General features: G+C 31.8%; 2 protein-coding genes across 8 annotated transcripts in view; one reads left to right on the top strand and one right to left on the bottom strand.

Annotated features, from left to right (window-relative positions):
- Positions 1-1,764: 1,764 nt before the first annotated feature.
- Positions 1,765-3,162, bottom strand: LOC148279657 (protein FAM177A1). Its single transcript, XM_088229615.1, has 2 exons — positions 2,684-3,162; positions 1,765-2,125 (listed from the first exon to the last, which is right to left on the bottom strand). The coding sequence occupies exons 1-2, from the start codon at positions 2,855-2,857 to the stop codon at positions 1,838-1,840; spliced, it is 462 nt and encodes a 153-aa protein (XP_088085741.1). The 5' UTR covers positions 2,858-3,162; the 3' UTR covers positions 1,765-1,837.
- Positions 3,163-3,253: 91 nt separating this feature from the next.
- LOC148279656 (uncharacterized) overlaps positions 3,254-19,933 on the top strand; it is a 29,808-nt gene continuing 13,128 nt past the window's right edge. For 2 of the 7 annotated variants that reach the window (XM_088229610.1, XM_088229608.1), the window contains exons 1-9: positions 3,254-4,005; positions 5,512-5,710; positions 10,505-10,695; positions 11,198-11,412; positions 13,319-13,462; positions 13,544-13,650; positions 14,550-14,668; positions 16,533-16,724; positions 19,630-19,786. In XM_088229610.1, coding sequence (XP_088085736.1) covers positions 3,634-4,005; positions 5,512-5,710; positions 10,505-10,695; positions 11,198-11,412; positions 13,319-13,462; positions 13,544-13,650; positions 14,550-14,668; positions 16,533-16,724; positions 19,630-19,786 — 1,696 coding nt within the window. In that variant the 5' untranslated portion in view covers positions 3,254-3,633. Of the gene's footprint in view, positions 4,006-5,511; positions 5,711-10,504; positions 10,696-11,197; positions 11,413-13,318; positions 13,463-13,543; positions 13,651-14,549; positions 14,669-16,532; positions 16,725-19,626; positions 19,787-19,933 lie in introns of all 7 variants that reach the window. The other 5 variants (XM_088229609.1, XM_088229607.1, XM_088229614.1 and 2 more) reach the window with 3 other exon arrangements.

Genomic DNA, 19,933 nt, shown 5'->3' with positions numbered 1-19,933 from the left:
CTATACTGCCGTCAAAAGAAAGGAGGTTGCTTTTACATAAAACAAAAAACGAAGAAGGTAAATATTTTGTAACTCGAATATTGCAAATTTGCTGTGTGAAAAAAACTACAAAAATTAAGTATATTACTATGCGACAGTATGTATTATGGTTTGCTATAACAGAATATATATATTAATTTTAATAAATTTTACATTATACATTTAAAAATTAATATTTTCATCTTCTTTTTAGCAAAAAAAATACAAGAAAATATGTTATACTTCAATAAAAAGACGTTTCTAGCTAGAAACGCCCTTTTATTTAGTAATTGAGTAAACGTCTTTCTTTATAGTGTTGATATGCCAATTGATTCTATTTAACTAAATAAAATAGACGTTACTGGCCATATACTGTTTTTCAAACTAGTAATGCTGACCTAATAATAATTGATTTCGAAATTACCAGCAGATCTTAAATTTAATTAAAAACGAGTGATTAAATTAATTTCAGATGTTTTTAAAAACCGAATAGAAGAAAAAATAAGTATTTTAATCAGTATAATAATTATATAAGTCAGAACAGCATTTCATATTTAGTAATCTTCAAGACTTTTTGCAGTTTAGTCTCATTTATTAGTGAAAATAATAGGGTTGTGGTTATTTTAGGAAGATAGATGTATTTTTAGTAGATGCATATTTTTTCTGATTTCGAATATGTATTTAACTCATTTTTGAAAAAAATGTTAGATGCGTCCTTCTTATGACGGCAGTATATGTAGTTGACTTCCATATTTCAACAATAAACATCGCTAGTTATCACCATACTTCCATTCTCTATAATAAATCAACACGCATAGGAATGTAATATCAAAACCAAGGATATACACATTAAAATATCTTTACACATCTCTAGTTAGAAGCCAACTAGATTATAATTCTCCAATATGGTCACCTTATCAAATCACTTTCTCAGATTCTATTGAGAGAATTCAAAATAAATTTCTTAGATATATTAATTTTAAGATGGGTTTTTCTACTAATCAATTAAATTATGACAAAATTTTAGACTCTCTTAAATTAACTAAATTTCAAGAACGAAGAACATCGACCGATCTTACGACTTTATATAAAATAATAAAACCAATGTTTGATACCCCTGATCTACTGAAATTGATTTAATTCTGTGTACCACCTAGATTAAGCAGAACATCTACAATATTTTATTGTCAAAATTCTCGAACGGTAGCTCAATATAACTCACCTATTGTTAGATTACAGAATACCGGGAATGAATATGCATCACATTTTGATATATTTAGTTTATCTCTGCCTAACTTAAAAAATAAAGTAACCAACATATTTTTATCAAAAAGAGCAAATCATCTTCAGAAGATTGGGTTGGAATAGTTATAATTTGATTGATTAATGTATTTTGTTATTGTATAATTTCTTTAAAATATATATGTATTTCAAGTAATTAATAATGTGTACAGTACGAGTATATTAATATTTCATACTCGATTTTTTAAATCATTTTTGTTTTTAAGCACTCCTTATGCCACATATATGTAAATGGCAGAAATGCCGTATATAAATAAATATAGAGGATTGAAAAAATACAATACGTGAATATTATACAGTGTGATCATTCAACCTAGCCGATGACAGATTGTAAGCTCTGTAAATATTGTTATCAATCCCATCAGGGAAAAAATCCATAATTATTTTATACAGATTTGGACAAACTTAAAATATTGTTTACATTTGTGAATTTGGATTTCAATATTTGTTTTTTTCTATCTTAATAAGTCAATTTTTTAATGCAAAAAGCTGCAAGCTGCATACAGGGGTGTTGGCTTTAAACTGGAGATGGAGCCACATCTTGAGAAATCAAAGATGGTTGAGAAATAACCAGAGGAGTGGCACCGTTGGCACCAGTGCTCGTCATCCACCCGGCAGAATCAGCAGCCTCTTTCTGTTTTTGTGCTTCTAGCCTTTCGTGTTCGCTGATCTCCAATTGGTATTTGGGAGTCGTAATGCCGAGGAAGTTGGCCAAACCTTCTCCCATATAATCGCAGTATTCCAACGCCTTGTTACTACTCGACCAAGCATAGTGCATCAACCAGGGTCCCCAATCCAAGGTTTTCTGAAAAATTAATTAAAAAAACAGTATTTTACTACTACTGCTTCTACTATCATCACACCCTTTCCCCATAGCGGTAGGCAGAGAGGATGGATCACCATACGTCTATCCTGACATACATTCCTAGCTTCCTCCACATTCATGCATCTTTCATGCATGCTCTTAACATGTGTCTGCTTTTGACATGAACAGACTTGAGATTTTTGTTTATCTGATCATGCCACGTCTTTCTTGATCGTCCTATGTTACCATGCATTATCTTCTTATATGTCTATTTCAACATTCTTTCGTCATACATTAGTTATACACGACCAAACCACCTATATGTTAATCTTTTATTAATTCAAGATTAATCTTTCTTAATCATATCAGTTATACCTGTCTCAGATTTGCACTCTCGCCTGACTATCATTCCTAACCCTATCATACATTGATTTCCACACATTAGTCTAAGAGATCGCATTTCAACTACATTCGCTCTGCTGATTGATTGATCTAAGATAAGATAAAACATTAAGGCTATTTATTTTTCATCTATATTAATAAATAATAATGGTATACCGGATCTACAACATCAATTTGTTCTACTGCTTTGACATCTTCGTCGTCACTGAATTCCTCAATTACTCCGTCACTAAAGTGAAGGACTTTTCTAGTGGTACGTATTTGAAGTGTGTGATCTTGACTTTCTTTGGGTTCTTCAGCCGAAGTAAAATCTTGTAATGGATTCTCCATGGTTATCAGTTATTTATTTAATAACAGCTGCACCGGACTAAACTTTAGCAATAATCAGTAACTAGGATTGAACGCAGATGAAAGATACAAAATATAATATAATGTCTATATGACTATAACGCCTAAACTAAAAATTTACGAATATTTACGCCCGACGTCAAAGACGAATAAATATCTGTTTTTTCGACTTATGACATGACGTTTGTTTGACGTTTTGAAGGATTTCCAAAACAATTAACGATCGTAATATTTTTTCTTTGCTTTTTCATAACTCTACTCCATAAACAAATATTTTCTTTGCAGGCAAGTTTTATTTTATGCGCACGCGCGCTTTATAATTTTTGATTAGTTTTGTTGGCGAACTTGCGGCAACCTTGTGTACATAAAATATAATCAACTTCAGGTTGAAGATTGATACGAAAATCAAAATAATAAAATCTTTCATAATTCTGATGGTTTCTTGTTTTGTTTTTTATGGTGATCTTATGACCGGTAAAAAATGTGCAATCATTAATGATAAATCTTGCGTTGCCTAAAATTCACAGTGTGTTAAAATATTTTTTTAATTAATCAAAATTTTGTTTGATTCGCATTTTCTGCTCATAAAATAAAATGGCCGATTCCGATTGTCAGATATTGTCAGTTATTAGTATGTTTTAGTGCATAATGCGCATAGTCTGTGTAAACAATAAAAATAAATAAGAAATACGTTTTGTGTGTTAGTTAGTACGTATTTGTGAGATAATATAGTTTTTAATATTATTTAAAGCGTGAAAATGTCATTCCCTAACCCTCAAATGGGTATTGAAAATCCCAAAAGACACTATGATAAATTTGGGTTTCTCGCGGCGTCTGACCAAAATAACCGGGAGCCAGAATACGGGAAATCTCGTTATCGAAGAAACTCCCCGGATTTCGACAGAAAAAGTCCAAGATTCTCTCCGGGCCGGCGAGAAAGGGACTACAGGCCGGAAAGGAATGATAGAGATAGAGAAGAACGGAGGAGAAAGCGATCTGATTATGACAGTCCAGATTTCAACGAATCAAGGAATAATCGGAAAGACCGAATGAACTTTGATGCCTGGGAACCGGCTTATAATCAGCATCGGAACTTCATAGCACCGCCTGCGCCATCGTATACCAATGGGGTTTGTTCTTTTGTTGCAATGTTGTTGCAGTCAGTGCAGATCCCAACTAAAATCTCTAGTGTTTTGATGATCATACCCTCAATTTTAAATCAGAAAATATAATATGTCACTTTAGCTTAGTTAGAATGCAAATTTAAGTATTCAATTGTAAAGCGCCCTTGAGGTGATTTTTCACAAAAATGTCGCTATATAAATCAGCCAAATATGAATTAATTCGTGCCAAAAAGACAACTGCACAATCGACTGATTTTTCATTAATAAAATCGACGTTTTGCTGTGCCGTTTTCCGCACCTCAAAACTGAACTGATTTCTATGTTTCTTTAGAAAGAGTATCAGAATAAATGTTTCTATGACGGTACCTTTTCCGTTTCTCACAATTATTGAAAATATTTGTATACCATACGTCTGAAGAGGGCGGATCAAACTGGGCGCTTTTTGGGTTTTTGTATGGACTAAGCTCCCATTAGAAACAATTCATCAAAAAAGCAAAACAATAGAGACACGCCAATGGTAAATATCTAGTGTGTTAAAAAATCATTGCTCTAGTGCCATAATCCAGGGAGAAAATACGGGACTACGTTTGAATGAAGAAAAATAAGACTGCGTTTCCTCTTAAGAGCTCCTGAAAGAGTGGTATATTCAAATAAAAGAACAAAGGATTCCTCCATAATAAGAGTACTTACTTATGCATAAAGTTTTTCCCTAGTTGCACCTTTGCTAAATCAAAAAAGTACAATTTTAAAATGGATTGAAAGACATGTCAATGACAACCATTTTCTTTTAATTATTTGTGTATGGTGCTAGCAATAACTACATTTTCAAATCAAATTTTTAAATGAATGTTGGAATATTTTATGTACTCAAATATTTTTTTATATTGAAATTAAGAAGTTATTTCACAAGCTAATTTGAATGTTTTTCTTTATTACAAGTAGTTACTTATCCTGGTAAGAAAAAAATTACAATTCTTACAGTTTTAAAAAATGTTTTGTGTTTGACTCGACGGCATCATTTTTGTCATGTCTTTTTCCACTCTTCTCCACATAGCCAAATTGATGTTATGTTTTTTTCAACTTTTTTCATACATTTCAATTTATTTCTTCTATTAAGACTGATGTTAATTTGTAGTAACTAAGTAAATAACATAATGTATTACTTATTTACCTTATTCCGAATTATTGATTTAACAAATAATTACATTATTTGTTTTCAGACATTGTTTGTAGTACTTAATAAACTTCACCTGATCTGTACATTTTATTTACTTAAAAATCTTAATAATAAATCATTGTAAACAAGAGATATTTTGCAGTATTGGGCCCCAAGTTTTTTAACATGTTGAACCCTGTCATAAAGGCGTTTTGTCAATCGAAATTTATATAAGAATACGTAGAGGAGGCGAATGACATGTAGATCCTTAAATCAATTGTATTTGTATTTTATTAATATAGTATCGTTAAAAAATCTATTGAAATACTAACTACACCACTATGATTCCTCTCTAGCCACCTGAAGGAGCGTATCCAGTGCCAACTCCATATGGTCAGTTTACTTCTGGTCTGTACAACTTCACGGACAGCACAGGACTGGATCTCGGTCCTGATATGGGCATTCCTGTAGCCCCCCCTGCTCCCTCCCTGCCCCACTCCAACTGGACCTCTGCTCAGCCCGCTCAGCCACAAGATGACAACGTGAAACGAGAGGGTAAGAGACACTTTCTATCCTTTAATAAAATCATTATCGCTCCTTTGAAAATCTTAAAAAATATTGTTTCTGTACTTACAAAGCAAATTAACTTCTTCAGCCTTGTTCTCTCCACTGTTGGACAAAGGCCTCTTCCAAACATTCCCAATTCTTTTTATCTCCCGCTTTTTTCATCCATATGCTACCGGGTATCGAGGCAATGTCGTCTGCCCATCGTTTCTGTGGCTTTCCAACACCTCTTTTTTGCCCATGGTCTCCACTTTATTATTTTGGGTGTCCACCTGTCATCATTATAAATTTTAAGATAAAAAATCAAATTGAAATTCATAGAAAACACCCTTGAGGTATTATATTACAAAAATGGCGCTTTATAAGTTATCTATAATAATCATTTTATCTAGCAAAGTGTCCTCCCCACTGTGATTTTAATTTTGCTGTATGATCTGTGATATCTACAACTCCAGTTCGGCACCTAATTTCTTATTGTCTCTTAGGCATACCCCGAGCATCTGTCTTTCCATGGATTGGTGCGTGCATTTTAGTTTCTGGCTACTTGTCTGTGTCACGGACATGGTTCATAGACTTGTCTGGGACTCATTTATGTTCAAAAAAGTAAATTAACAATAGTCGCAAATGACTAACTTTACACGAGACCACTTTTATTATTCTGCTTTTGGTTTATATATATGAACAGTCAACGATAGGTCATGAGCCCTGTAAATGGCTAAATTTCCGCATTCCCCAATAGTTTCTTTTTTTTTTAAAATAAATATTTGCGTTCTTATGATTTACCCAAATATTTCATTTTGAGGGCCATTTTCAACGAGTTGTAAATAACTCACTATTGGAAAATGGAATCGAGTTTGGGTAGAGTGGGATTCGAACCACGAACCTTTGATCCGTGATTCCGAGACACTAGCCACAGGACCACAACCCGATTTACCGATTCCTTCATCTCAGTTGTGGTATCTATCAAGAAAGTTATTTCCCTTTTCTCTGTTGAAATATTGGTCTCTCTAGAAATCCAGTCATTGTCTACAAACATTTGGACAAATTCCAAGTATTGTTGATTAAGCAAACCGGTCCAAAATTGTAAGGATTTTTTCAGGCATTGCCTAGCAGGTGAAAACATTTAGCCAAATAAATCTCGCCCACATCAATAAAATTTCCAGCTCTAATTTCACTTGGAAGAATTGAATAAATATCGATTTTTGAATAGACATATGGTGAATGTTACTCAGCCTGTGAAGTGACCACTCAAACCAGCCAAGACAAGTCATAAGCCCTATGAATCCCTAGACTTCCATTTTCTCTTCTCAAAAATGTTCTTCATCTCTGTTGTAATAGTTATCAATTTTTATTTTGTGTTTTTTTTTATGATGCACAAAAAGCATCTTTTTGGTGAATAAAAACAGTACAATTTTTTTTAGTAAAAAATAATAGTAAAAAATTTCGTAAAACGGGAACAGGACTCCTATTCATTTGCTTTTTGGGTACACATTTATTGTCTAAAATTGATCAAATCAAATTAAATGTTTTCAGGATTCTAATCATAATTGAAATTGATATTCAATAGTAATTCTTATCTTAGAGACCACAGAAACAGATTGTAAAAGCAGAAATTTAGTAGTATTATAAATTTTACAAATTCGTCCTCTGATGGTGCAGACATTTAATTTACTTCAGGGGATTCTGCGTCCAATTTTTAGTAAAATCACAACAGCTTGCCCACCATATACCGCACACCACATCTGAGGACATAAGTCTCCTTGGCGGAGCCCACATACACAGAAAAGTTGCTCGTTGCCGAATGAGAAAAGCTGCCCGAAGGAACTCTCTTTAATCTGGTAGCCTTAGCATCTTTGTGTTAAAAGAAAGTAAGTCAGAAGTACATAATATGCACTTCATTGGATTGAGAAAAAGGAATCATTTTTTTCATGACTGAGATTTAATTGATTAGACATGATCAGTTCGCCGAAATAATTACAAAACTTTTTAAAAGCCTTGAAATTCTTTTTGGAAGCCACCAGATCCGTATATCGGACAGGACCTATACTAGGGCTTCGGATAGTAGCGAGGAGCTCCATTCGGAAATCATAGAGAGGGGGAAAGGGACAAGACCACGGATGTGTTCAGAAGACTGATGAGGATATCTGCAGCAGCACGAAGGGGAATCAACAATATTAAAAACAAACATTTTTCATTAAATTTACCATGACCTGTTAAAAACTGCATAGTCCAGTGATTGGGATTAACCCAAGAAGATTTTAAGCGCTGACAGATTGAAGGAAAAAAAAAAGAAGGAACGATTCCCATTGTTTGCCAAGCATCAAGAAGAGCATTTAAAGACATTTTTTTTTATATCCGATTGAGACATTCCTTCAGTTGGAAGTAGACGTATGCCACCAATAATAAATTTGCATATTGTCGCTGGTCCTCCAGAGCCAAAGGGGACAAACCCATTAGAACCGGGAGTGCATCCATCGAGCATGTCTTAGATGCTCTAGTAAGAGCCAGGAGAGGTTGCCTTTGTTCACTTAAAATAATTCACCCAAAATATTGCAACTCACATTAGTGTGCCCAACAGCCAGCTGCATAGCAAACGATGCTTAAGAAGATGGATTTATAATAGACTGTTAAAGTTTCAAAAGACAACCTCCAGCTGGCTCTGGCCAAGCGTATAACCTTGTGGAAAGCCATCTTTCCTAAATTCACAGCTTTTCTAGCATGGGAAGTATAAGACAAATTTCTTTTAAGAATTACACCGAGGTTTCAAACCGAATCTGAAGCTGGAATAGAAGTGCCCAGGAATTTGATAGACGGAAGACATACAAGGTTGCCTCTTAATAGTGAAAATTGTTTTTTTTTTTAAGAGCAAAACTTAATTGGTTCCGAATACCCCAATCGGCTACTTTATTTAATGCATTAGCTGCGTCACCCTTTAGGGACCGGCAGCTATTGCCCTCAATCAAAATACTTTCATCTCCAGCAAAAGCCTGAATCATACATGATGAAGGAAGAGGAAATTCAAGAAAATCATCAAACAATATATTCAACAGAAGTGGTCCCAAAACAGTGTACTACCACCAGGATACACAACATTTCGATTTGAAAAATAGCTTATTATAATTTAAAATAAGTTTGCAGGTCTATGTCGAAGTCGTAGCTTGGGTAGAATCATCGGCCACCAAGCATGATAGAAGGCACCTAATATATCTAGTATTATAATAAGGACATATTTTTTGTTGGTGTTTTTAGCAAAATTTCTCATCGAAATGATGGCATCTTCGGTAGAAATCACAACAATTAATCTTGATTTTTCTCAATCATCTTTACTTTGTTATGTAATTAGGCCTCTTGTGGAGCATTTTTTAAAACTCAATAATTATCACCAAATGTGTTTAAAAGAGTCAATTATTTTCATTTGGTTAATTTGAAAAACTTGACTATTTTTTTCCTAACTATTTTTAATTACTTATATCAATTTTACTCAATGATGTTATTTACTCTGCATAGATTAATGGTATGAGATCGATTGGATTAGCTGAGACGTTGCTTATGGCTAAATTGTTTACGAAATATATTATTATTAATATTTAAAGCATTGATTTTGTAGTCAAATGTTTCAAAAGATGTATTTATTTTATGAATTATTTCATCATGTATATTTTTTTAGTAAGTCTAGCTTGAAAAAAAGTATTTAAAAAAAAAAAAATAGCTTTTCTACATACTAAAGTGGTCATTTTTTCGAATGTGTATCATAAAACAAATTTCTCAATACCCGGCATACATTGCCATCACCATAAAAAATTGTAATTACTATCGGAAGTCATTAATTAATCATGAATCATTAGCCATCAATACCGTGGTTTGCGGAAACAACAATATAATTATGTACGCTATTTTATTGTTAAAATAAATAAATATTTTAAAAAATCATAATAATACCCGAGTAGGGTGTGGTGTTAAATTTTTACTTTGTGTTGGTATATTTTATTTTCAACATTAAAATTCTATTAGCCACATTAATAGCAAAAGTCTTATTTTATAGTCTACTATAAATATTTTTGAATCATAGTCATGTGATAATTAATAAATATGCAGGTATTACAAATTGCTGTTATGTGGATTTAAAATAATGACCAACCTTTGGTATAACTTTTTGTAAATTCACTTACTTGACTTGCCTATTAATGGATGCATTCATCAAATTTAACCTAATTTAATTTGACGAAGAAATACATTTTAAACAACGGCTTCATATAGAGTAATCGTTGCTACAACATAGATTGTGATCAGGAGGAAGGTAAATATATTTTGTTAGTCCTTATTATGTCTTGTAAACACTATTTTAAACATCCAGGGCTGGTATTCTGAACTGAATTGCGCACGAAGAGATCGCTTTGTTAGCGTGTATTTAGTACGTAAATACGCATTGAAAATGTGTTTTCTTTGTGCGCTTTAGCATTCAGAATACCACCCCAGGTGTGTAATGAATGCATTTCTACTGCATAACATGTTTAAATCTGTGTAAATACAAGGTCTATATTTTTTGTTTATATGAACCCTCAATAATGTTAAAATATTTCCTTTCAGATCCAAAATGCACAATTTCCACTACCATTTTTTATTATATTTGTTTATCGATTGTGCGGTGAGTATAATAGCAACATGGATGGAAAATTGTTTTTATTTATCTAAAATATCAATATACAGCAACCGATGCGAGGAAATGGAGCTGTATAATATTCCACTCAGTCTTATTAACGAACATTTCATTTGTCTTTATAATAGCCATTGCATCGGAAATGCGTAATCAGCGCGCAACTTTGGCAAAACAGAAAGAAGAATATTTGAAGAAGGCGTCTGTCCTAAAAAGAGAATTAGAATCCTTAAAGCAGCAGAGAATTGAACTTCGCGGAGATTCGAGACGTTCTCCAAGCCCAGATAGTCAGCGGTTTTTGAAGGAGAATGCAAAATTACAGGTGATTCAAAGTTATATAAAGATTTGGATATATTATGCAACTAGTAGCCATGGTTTTAAAAAAGAAACCAATCATTATGTCAACGATACTTTACTTGAGCGATATGTAAATATTTTGCTTTACATGCATTATTTCAATGTAGTAAATGTTTTCTTTTCTATAAATGTATTTTATTAAGTCTGATAGAAAAAATTTACAAAAACGCTCACAAAAGATGTTACGTAGTCTTTAGAAAAACACATCTTTAATTTAGTCGATTACATTATTTCAAAATACAAATAAAATGAGAACGACATGATTTTTAATTTATTTTATATTAATGTAAATGCGATAAAAGTTGGTAGTTATAAAAATTAAAGGATTCAATAATTTCGTACTACCGAGATTATAATTTACATTTGACTATTTTTTCCTTTGCCTACTGATTAAATAATCAAACCGAACTAGAATTTAATATGTACATTATGTTTTAGTATCACAATTTCTATTTGTTGGATTTCAGATTGAGATTCAGAATAAACTTAAGACTATGAACAATGTCATTGATATGTTGAATGGGATTATTGGAGAAAATCATTCTTCAGAAGAAACAGCTGACAAATCTAAGTCCCGGAAACCAGGTCAGCCGAGAACTCCGACTAAATCTCCTCCATCCTCCAGATCGTCCTCCTCAGAGAGTGATAAAAAATCCACCAGCCGTAACAAACGTAAATCAAGGTACATTTTATTCACCAAACTATATTTTTTTTCTATATCATTCATTTTACTTTATACTTATACTATGGTAAGGAAACCAGAACACAAAAAAAGTTACACCTTATCATTATTCAACATTGTCAAAAAAAAAATATCACCACATCACATCATAAAACAGAGATGAAATTCATAAGACCTTGTATATGTCTAGACTCTAATACTCCCTCTCTCTGAGGACGGTGATCACGCCCGACTCCAGTCATGGCTCGTCTGCGGACAGTACATACGGAACGGTCTTGTGCTGTTATGTAGGCATTTGCCGGTGATAGTCCTGATAATTCAATGACCAAGTTGCTCCATTTTGTCATTTGACATCCACGCAACCTTGTCCCTTCGATACATCCCAGGAGGATATTTTTCTCCAAACTATCAGAGTTCCCCCTGGAAATCATTCCAATACTGCATACTGATGCTTTAATCTTTTTTAAGATATATATATATATATATATCTGTCCATAAAATCCTTCGAGGCCTTTCTACAAAGATAACACACTCAAAATAACAAAAAAAACAGTAGCCATCTGTTAACGGGTATAATTTATGTAATATTTGTTAAAATACTACTTTTAAACTTGTTGAATGAATAAATAATATCTGAAATTTTGCCATCTTGACTTTGTTTTCTGTTTTACTTACCATATTAAAATTAATTCAGGCATGTGTATAAAATTCCATAGCATTTTACGTAGTTTTTTTTTTCATTTTTATAAAATCCCATCTGTCATCGTGGTGAATTCATTTCTGCTTTTCTTGGACATGTGATAGTAAAACATACATTATTTTCAATGCAAATTCTCTCAAAAATAGAGAAATTTTGGAAATATGTTCCAAATTATCAATATATTTTGTAAATTTTAATTATTCTATGTGAGGGGGTTAAAAGCAAAAACGCCACTGTCAATGATCACTGTTTTTGGGAAGACCAGGAAAGCCAGTAGGGACAAGACTCTTTCTTTAAAGTTCAATGTCCACATTAAGCTTGAAATAATTAGTATTTTCGTTACTTGTTATACACAAGTTGCACATTGAACTTAAAAGGAATAGTCTTGTTTTGTTTGTCTTCCTAAAAACTGTGATCGTGGACAGTGGTGTTTCAACCCCCTCTTGTGAAATACGACATAATGTGATTCAAATATCTTAATTCAATTTGTTATTACGATTTAAACATCGTAATTTATTTCTAGGTTCCTCTTTACTTTGGTGTGTATTTAACATTTGAAATGCTTTGTAATATTTAGTTTTAATAATATGAAATGTATGAATTATTTAAGAACATCTGGTATCCAGAAAATTGTAATTACATTTAAGGCATTCATTTCTAGTGTAAGATGAAGAATCAAGGAGAATCTACCTGCCAACATAACTCAAGAAACTAGCATTGTATAGTATAAGTATACTAACAACAGTATGTAAAATATCATTGAATGTATACTTTGTAATAAAGCACTTAAAATAAATTGTGTATCTACGTCTCTCGTATCTAGAAATGAAGCAAGCATTTAGTTTTTAAAATTATGTGAATATGTATTGTACAATGCTTGTTTTGTCCTAGAGCTAAATGTTTTTAGAATAATATTCCCAAATTCGTGCTACATTTTTTAATACCATAAATAAGAAGAAAGAAGAAACCTCGTCCAATAATTGTTTGTTTGATCTATTTATAGTGTTTTTTTTAATTATTTTTATAGACATTTTTGATAAAATATTTACAGAATCATACTGATTTAAAAATTTCCTGACTATACAGCGTTTTTCTAAAGAGTTTCCGGATAGTGAGTGTAATCAAAGAAACATTTTTTTTATTTCGCATTGTTTTATAACCATGTTTATCGAACCATCTTTAATCTATTTTTTTCATTTCTGTTAGGTCCAAATCCCGTACAAGGATTGGAGATAAAAAGTTCAACTACGTTTTCTATGATCCGGAGATGCACTGGTGTCGTGTTTGCAACGAATTCCCAACCACAGCTAAGGAGTATCTGAACCACCTCCATTCTCCAAATCATCATCGGTAAATATTGCCTATTTCGTACCCCCTTCTACTGATCTCCTCATATTTGGATATTATTAATTATATCGTGTTGTTTTCCAGAAATGCTCTTGCCAATTTGGAAGTTCCCTGGCATGATGTGACTTCTAATCAAAATGAGGGAATGCCCAGCTACCCTGGAGCATCTTCTAAACGCACACCAATAAAAGGTACAATAATACACCTACCCCTTCCACTACAAATACTGACGTAAATTATATAGAATCAGTGGGATGTTTAAAATAATGTTTATCAAATAACCATACTTTCATTTTCATGCACAGTATGTACAGTCGAACTCGGATGTAACGGGGAAACATTAGTTGACATTTTAGTTCATGGTTTTCTCCATACAATTATGCACTGTTATAATGAGCTACTTCTCGGACATACCGAACAAAAATATTGTCAAAAATTATACAGAATATCTTCAATTGCTAAAGACATAATTCTCGAAATAAGAATCTATGTAATAAAATCTAATAGGTCGGCTACCCTAAAGGATAAATACCGCCGGGCGTTGGGATTGGATTATGTTTATGATAGCTATGTAAGTGTCTAAGTACCTAATTGGATTTTTCGCCGACAATATTGAAAAATGAACACACATGGTTTTTAAAAATCCAAGCATTGTGCACTTAGTAAGTGCCGGTTCGGCACATTGTTACAACTTACAGCTGCTTTTGTAGTTTATGAATGACATGCTTGTTTCGGGGGTTTTCACGGGATGTTTTTAGATTTTTTAATAATCTAGGCTTATTTCAATACACAATTAACATTACAAGTGGGTGATATTAAATGAGTTCTAGACCAGATCAGTTGAAACTTGAACCCCTGTAAAAAAATTATGTATGAATTATATGTACACATATGTATTTACTTGTTTACTTAGGTGACAATGTGCAATAGCGATTGTATAAAAAAAACCTTGCTCTTGTATAACGAGCAAATTCAAGTAGTCCCATCTTCCTCGTAATAACCGAGTTCGACTGTATTTATGTCAAATTTCTTACTCAGTTAGATCTTAAATGTCATTTATCTTAACGCATGTTTTTTTTTCTTTTTGTAGGTCTGCAATTTTTCGTTCCATCTTCTGCTTGGTACTGCAAACTTTGTGACCAATGGATTGGAGATCTGCACTGCGCTTCTGCTCATCTCAAATCTTTGATACATTCCCAAAACTATGGTGTAAGTTTATTTCTCTTAACTTTTATTTAAATCTGTTGTACAGTCAAATTAATTCAATCTGCCAATAAATCTAGGCACGAATTTTCCCACCCTGCCCCCTCTAAACAGTTTATACGCTCGCAATTGTAAAGTATTTATTCATTTATGAATGAAATACTTGAAAATAAAATAAAATTGTGCTCAGAATAAAACAACACGCAGAAGTACTCGAGACTTTACAAGCTGCCTTCTGTGCGATCTTCCCACACACAATTTGCGCAAAATTATAAGAGAAGATCTACTCTGATAAACATACTAAATATTCACGACTACCCATTCACAAATTATATTCATATTTATTTTTTTATCAGTAGACAAATTAATCACAATACTCAATGAATTCAACGATGTTTGAAACAGATTTTGTTCTAGAACTCTTTATTTTGTATCGAAATTCTGACCCAACAGTTTAACAAATTAAATTAATTATCAACTATGCTTTGAGTATGTCGAAACGTTTGTAGACTGGTTGGATTTCCTCTCTAGAGAGTTATTTAAATTTGTTGCAACAGGAGGAAAACATTTTTGAGAAGGAAATATGGAAATCTATGCATTTACAGGGCCTATGACCTGTCATTTGCTGGTTTAAGTGCTCACTTTACCCACTGTAACACTCACCATTCTGCCTATGTTTAAAAATCCGCTATTGCTCAACTGTTCCATCTGTTAATAACTTCTTTGGTAAAGATCTTCCGGCTTTTCGTAGATCTCGTCACCACTAAAACAGCAGGATGAAGAGGGATTGGCATGGTTTAGCTCGAAGTCTTATATGTTAATCAAGTTTATGAATACATTGTATACCATTATTTTATTGCCTTTGTTTGTCTTTGCTACATAGTTTTTTTTTTGTTCAGTTTCTTATTTATATATATATATGTTTCTTCATGTAACTGTTGTAACTGCTTAGGCCAATATATATTATAAATAAATTATGTTTGAAACATTGTTAAATTCATTAACTATGCTTTGATTTTTAATATATGTATAACATTAATACAATAAGTGGTGTTTTTGTATTATTTTATTTGATCTACAAGGAAACACTTAAAAAATTAATTGTTTTGTCTCTTACTCAGACGATCTAAAAAATAACCATCTTTATTTTCAATATTTACAAAGGACAAAAAAATTAGGAAGTCAAGTGGTTTTTAAAAAAATCTTTGTTATATACTTGACTATCAAACTAAACAAAAAAAAATATATCATCAATATGATTTTTTCAAGTTGTGTAATTTTAAAAATCCCCACTGAAACTTCGAAATTACACTGTGACGTCACAAGTTCTGGTCAATCAAAACACATCTGAGCGGTAAAACATAACGGACAAAAAGCAAAGAAAACATGAGTTTAGCTGATGTTAATTGTACGAATCGCCAACTTGCAGGCATTCTACGACATCATTTGATACAATCGTATTAGTTTGTAGGATCGACGAACAATTTGTTTTTGTTTCTGACATTAAAAAGTTGAACTCCATACAATTATAATTTGTTTCCCAAACACGCTAAACATCGAAAATAATAGTTGCCCCGGGAACCGGAAATCTATTGCTGGTTGCCCATGGTTGACACAACAACATAACAATCCTATAATTTATTGGCTATTCCAAACACGTGGTCACATAAACCTGTGACGTTGCGAAGCAGTTAATTTTTATAAATTTTTTCAACCAATTAAATTCTCTAATTGTTTCAAACATTTTTTTATCCAATTTCCACTGAAGCATTGAACCTCCTTCTTTTTGAAAATATCGGCTCAGACGAAAGCACTCAAAAATCATTGAAGGAAAGACCTCTGTCTTCATAATTACATATTTATTTTCTAGAATTTCACTGAGCTGAATCCGCACTGGGAGATGGATTGGATGTCCGATCGCCAGAAGAATTACGAGAAGGTCCACAAGTCTGGGGAGACGACTGCGGCTGATGTAGACCAGAAGCCGCCATACTCTCCGCACACCATCTCCTTCCAGGCAGATGGGTTCCACACCAAGAAGAGGAAAGGCTCTAGCCCGCAGGTAACATATAAACACACCTAGATAAATTCTTAGAGAAGGGAATATGGAAGTTTTGGCACTAACCGAGCTCGAATGGTTTGATTGATCAGTTTACTCACTTTAACCCCCATGATGTCACACTAGTAGATAGAATAGTCTTTTTATTCATTTCCATTGGTAACTTTTCATTCTGATATATTATTTAAAAATATATGGAAGGTTTTTAATGAGGCGAGGTGGCTATAATTTGGTTAAGTGACTTTTGTTTGTTTATAATCTAGACAATGCAAGCTATAAGAGTTAGCAAATGGAAAGAAATATTAATAATAATTATAATGTTTTGGTTAAAAGTTAATGTTTATTTTAATATGTATTTATAAACATGATATTTTAATGTTTTAATATACAGTAAAACCACTGTTTTACATTTTTCAAGGAACCAACAAAAAAAAGTATAAAACTGAAGAAAACTCTTAAAGTGAGGAAATTAGAAATGTATGGAAAAAATTGAGTTACATAAAAATATAATTATTGTACTTGACTATACTAAATGTACCGCAGAAAAATTGTAAAAACTGACATAATTGGGCATTATTCATATTTACCAATGATTTAATTAAAAATATTTTGTATTTTTTCAAGCAATACTACAATGTGTTCTTTTTTATTGAATTAAAAAAAATACATGTATTATTAATTTTATCTAGGTACTTAACCTTTAAAACACGAGAATAACAATTTGAATTTGCATAAAATGCTTACAACGATTTGATCCCTAAATATTGGGAAATTTTATTTGTATGGTATCACTTTTTTTAGTATGGCACCACAAATTTTCAACTATCATTTACATCGCGGCAAAACTGTTTCACACTTTTATGATAACTGTTTAAACTGTCTTCTTTTCACATTATCTTTATAACTTCAAATAATATTTCTATTGCCAAATTTTCAAACTTTCTGCATCGTAATTTATTGATGTAAAGACTTTATTCTTCCTTAACATGCGTCAACTGTATGTCACTATTTAGTAAAATGTCAAAATTAGACACTTAAACAAAATGGTCAATTACACTGCACCTACATTGAATTTAGTTCGAAACAATAATTTACACATTGTTTTATTTACCTCGATTTTATTCTCCATTCACACGGCAACGCGCAGCTCGTCTTTTGACAGATCGAATGAGTTATGAAAAAATTTCGGCGTAAAACCGGAGTTATGAAAAACATAAAAAATGTTGATTGGGGGGCATATTTGAATGAGAATATATGGAAAAAAATATTACCTTAATATTTCAGTGTAAAAAGCGGGAAAACGTAAAATCGAGGAATGTTAATACGAGGTTTCACTGTATATTAATATAAAGTTAAGTAGTTTAAAATAAGTTACTTTGTTTACATTTGCCTCTTAAAGAACATCATTTTATGCTTCGTATGGCATATTTAACTCAAAACTTTCATTTTTAGTGTTAGTGACTTTTGCCTGAACAGCGATGATATATGTATTGAATTTTCATTTTTAAATACCTGTATTTCAAAATATGTCATCTTTTGCTTAATGTAACGCAACGTTGCAGCACCATTTCCAGGGGAATTTTTCAGCGCTGTATTTTAATGTTAGCATTTACCATTCTGCCAAAGTTTGAATGTATCTATTATTTATTCAATCCTGTAAATGGATGTCCATATTCTCTTCTCAATGAATTCCTTAATCCCCATTGAAATATCTTTATTTATTTATTTTATTTATTTATTTATTTAAACGCCTTGTAGGCTTTTACATGTTTTACATATATTTATATATAAAGAACAGACATATTTTACACAAAAGTAGCAAAAAATTAAAAATGAAGTAATAAGAAAAAGAAAATAAAAATATATAAATTTAATCTTACATATAGTACATGCATACATATATTTCAGTAGAGAGAACAGTAGTTCATTTTTTCCCATCGGTTATATTAAAAGAATCTTAAAATTAAAACAATGTAGAAAAATAATAATTAAAAATACTGATATAAGTTAATAAAAGGTATACAATATAAGTTAATAAAAGGTATTTATAGATAAAATCCCTCAAAGCCTAAATCTACTATTTATCTACAAAGATTTTAACATATTTGGAATATTTTTTGTTAATATCAGTAGGTAGTAATAATATATTTACTGTTCAGAACATAGGCTTCAAACCATAATTATGGAAAAAAATATTTAAACTGCAAGCATCTATTGGCACAATCCTTTTGCCAGAATGTGTATTAGATCCATGTTATCTTTTGAAAACTCAACTAATAAAAAAACTTTAGCCGAAATAGGGAAATATCACATGACGAATACCGATAAAAAATATATGAAATGGATTTACTGTATGTTCGAAAATCAATATGGATGTTGTGGAAAAATGTTTTCATACATACATAAATGTAAAACATAAATTTAATAAAAATATGTTGCTAGAAAAACGCAACATGTTCGGCCTTGGTAGTTGTGACGTCAATAATCGTGACATATTAGGAGCGTGGCCAATGGAATGACCGTTTTTGCGGGAAATGAAAATTACAAATTTAAAAATATTTTTTATGCTACTAATAATTAACAAAAAAAAAATTTTTTTTACTGGACAATATTTTATATACCTTTATTACTTTCAAAATGTAAAAAAAGTGATATTTCCCTATTGTGGCTTGAAGCCTTTGTCCTTAACACAGTTGATTTATTAGGTTAGTTTTATTTATAGATCAGGTTATTATATGTATCACTGAATACAATTAATTATAATTGTTTTATAAATCAACTTATATTTTCATACAATCAATGAATGATATATTCCAGGTTTCATTTCTTAACAAATTTTAGTATGCTGTTTTTACACCTATATTATTTTTTTTTTAATCAGTCAGTTAACGGAATCATTTTACAGCAGCAGAAAACTGGGCAGCAGAAGAGTGATAAGAAAGAGAAGAAGAAGAGAGATAGGAAGAAGAATAAAAAAAGGAGGCACTCTTCCAGTGAGTCCAGTTCAAGCTCTTCCTCATCTAGCAGTAGTGAGGACTCAAAGAAGAGAAAAAAAAACAATAAAGGTATCATTTTATCATAATCATACGTCGTTAAGAACAATGATTTCATATTTTATTTCAGTATAATTTTTATTTCAAAATAGTTAGGTGCTTTACTAAAATTTTTTTTTCACTGACTTCAATTCAATTCAATTTACAACTATGTGTTTT

The sequence above is a fragment of the Micrasema longulum genome, unplaced genomic scaffold, assembly GCF_059751315.1.
Source record: "Micrasema longulum isolate JH-2025_06_02 unplaced genomic scaffold, ASM5975131v1 h1tg000687l, whole genome shotgun sequence".
Classification (NCBI taxonomy): Eukaryota; Metazoa; Arthropoda; class Insecta; order Trichoptera; family Brachycentridae; genus Micrasema; species Micrasema longulum.
This window is presented reverse-complemented; position numbering and strand designations above follow the sequence as displayed.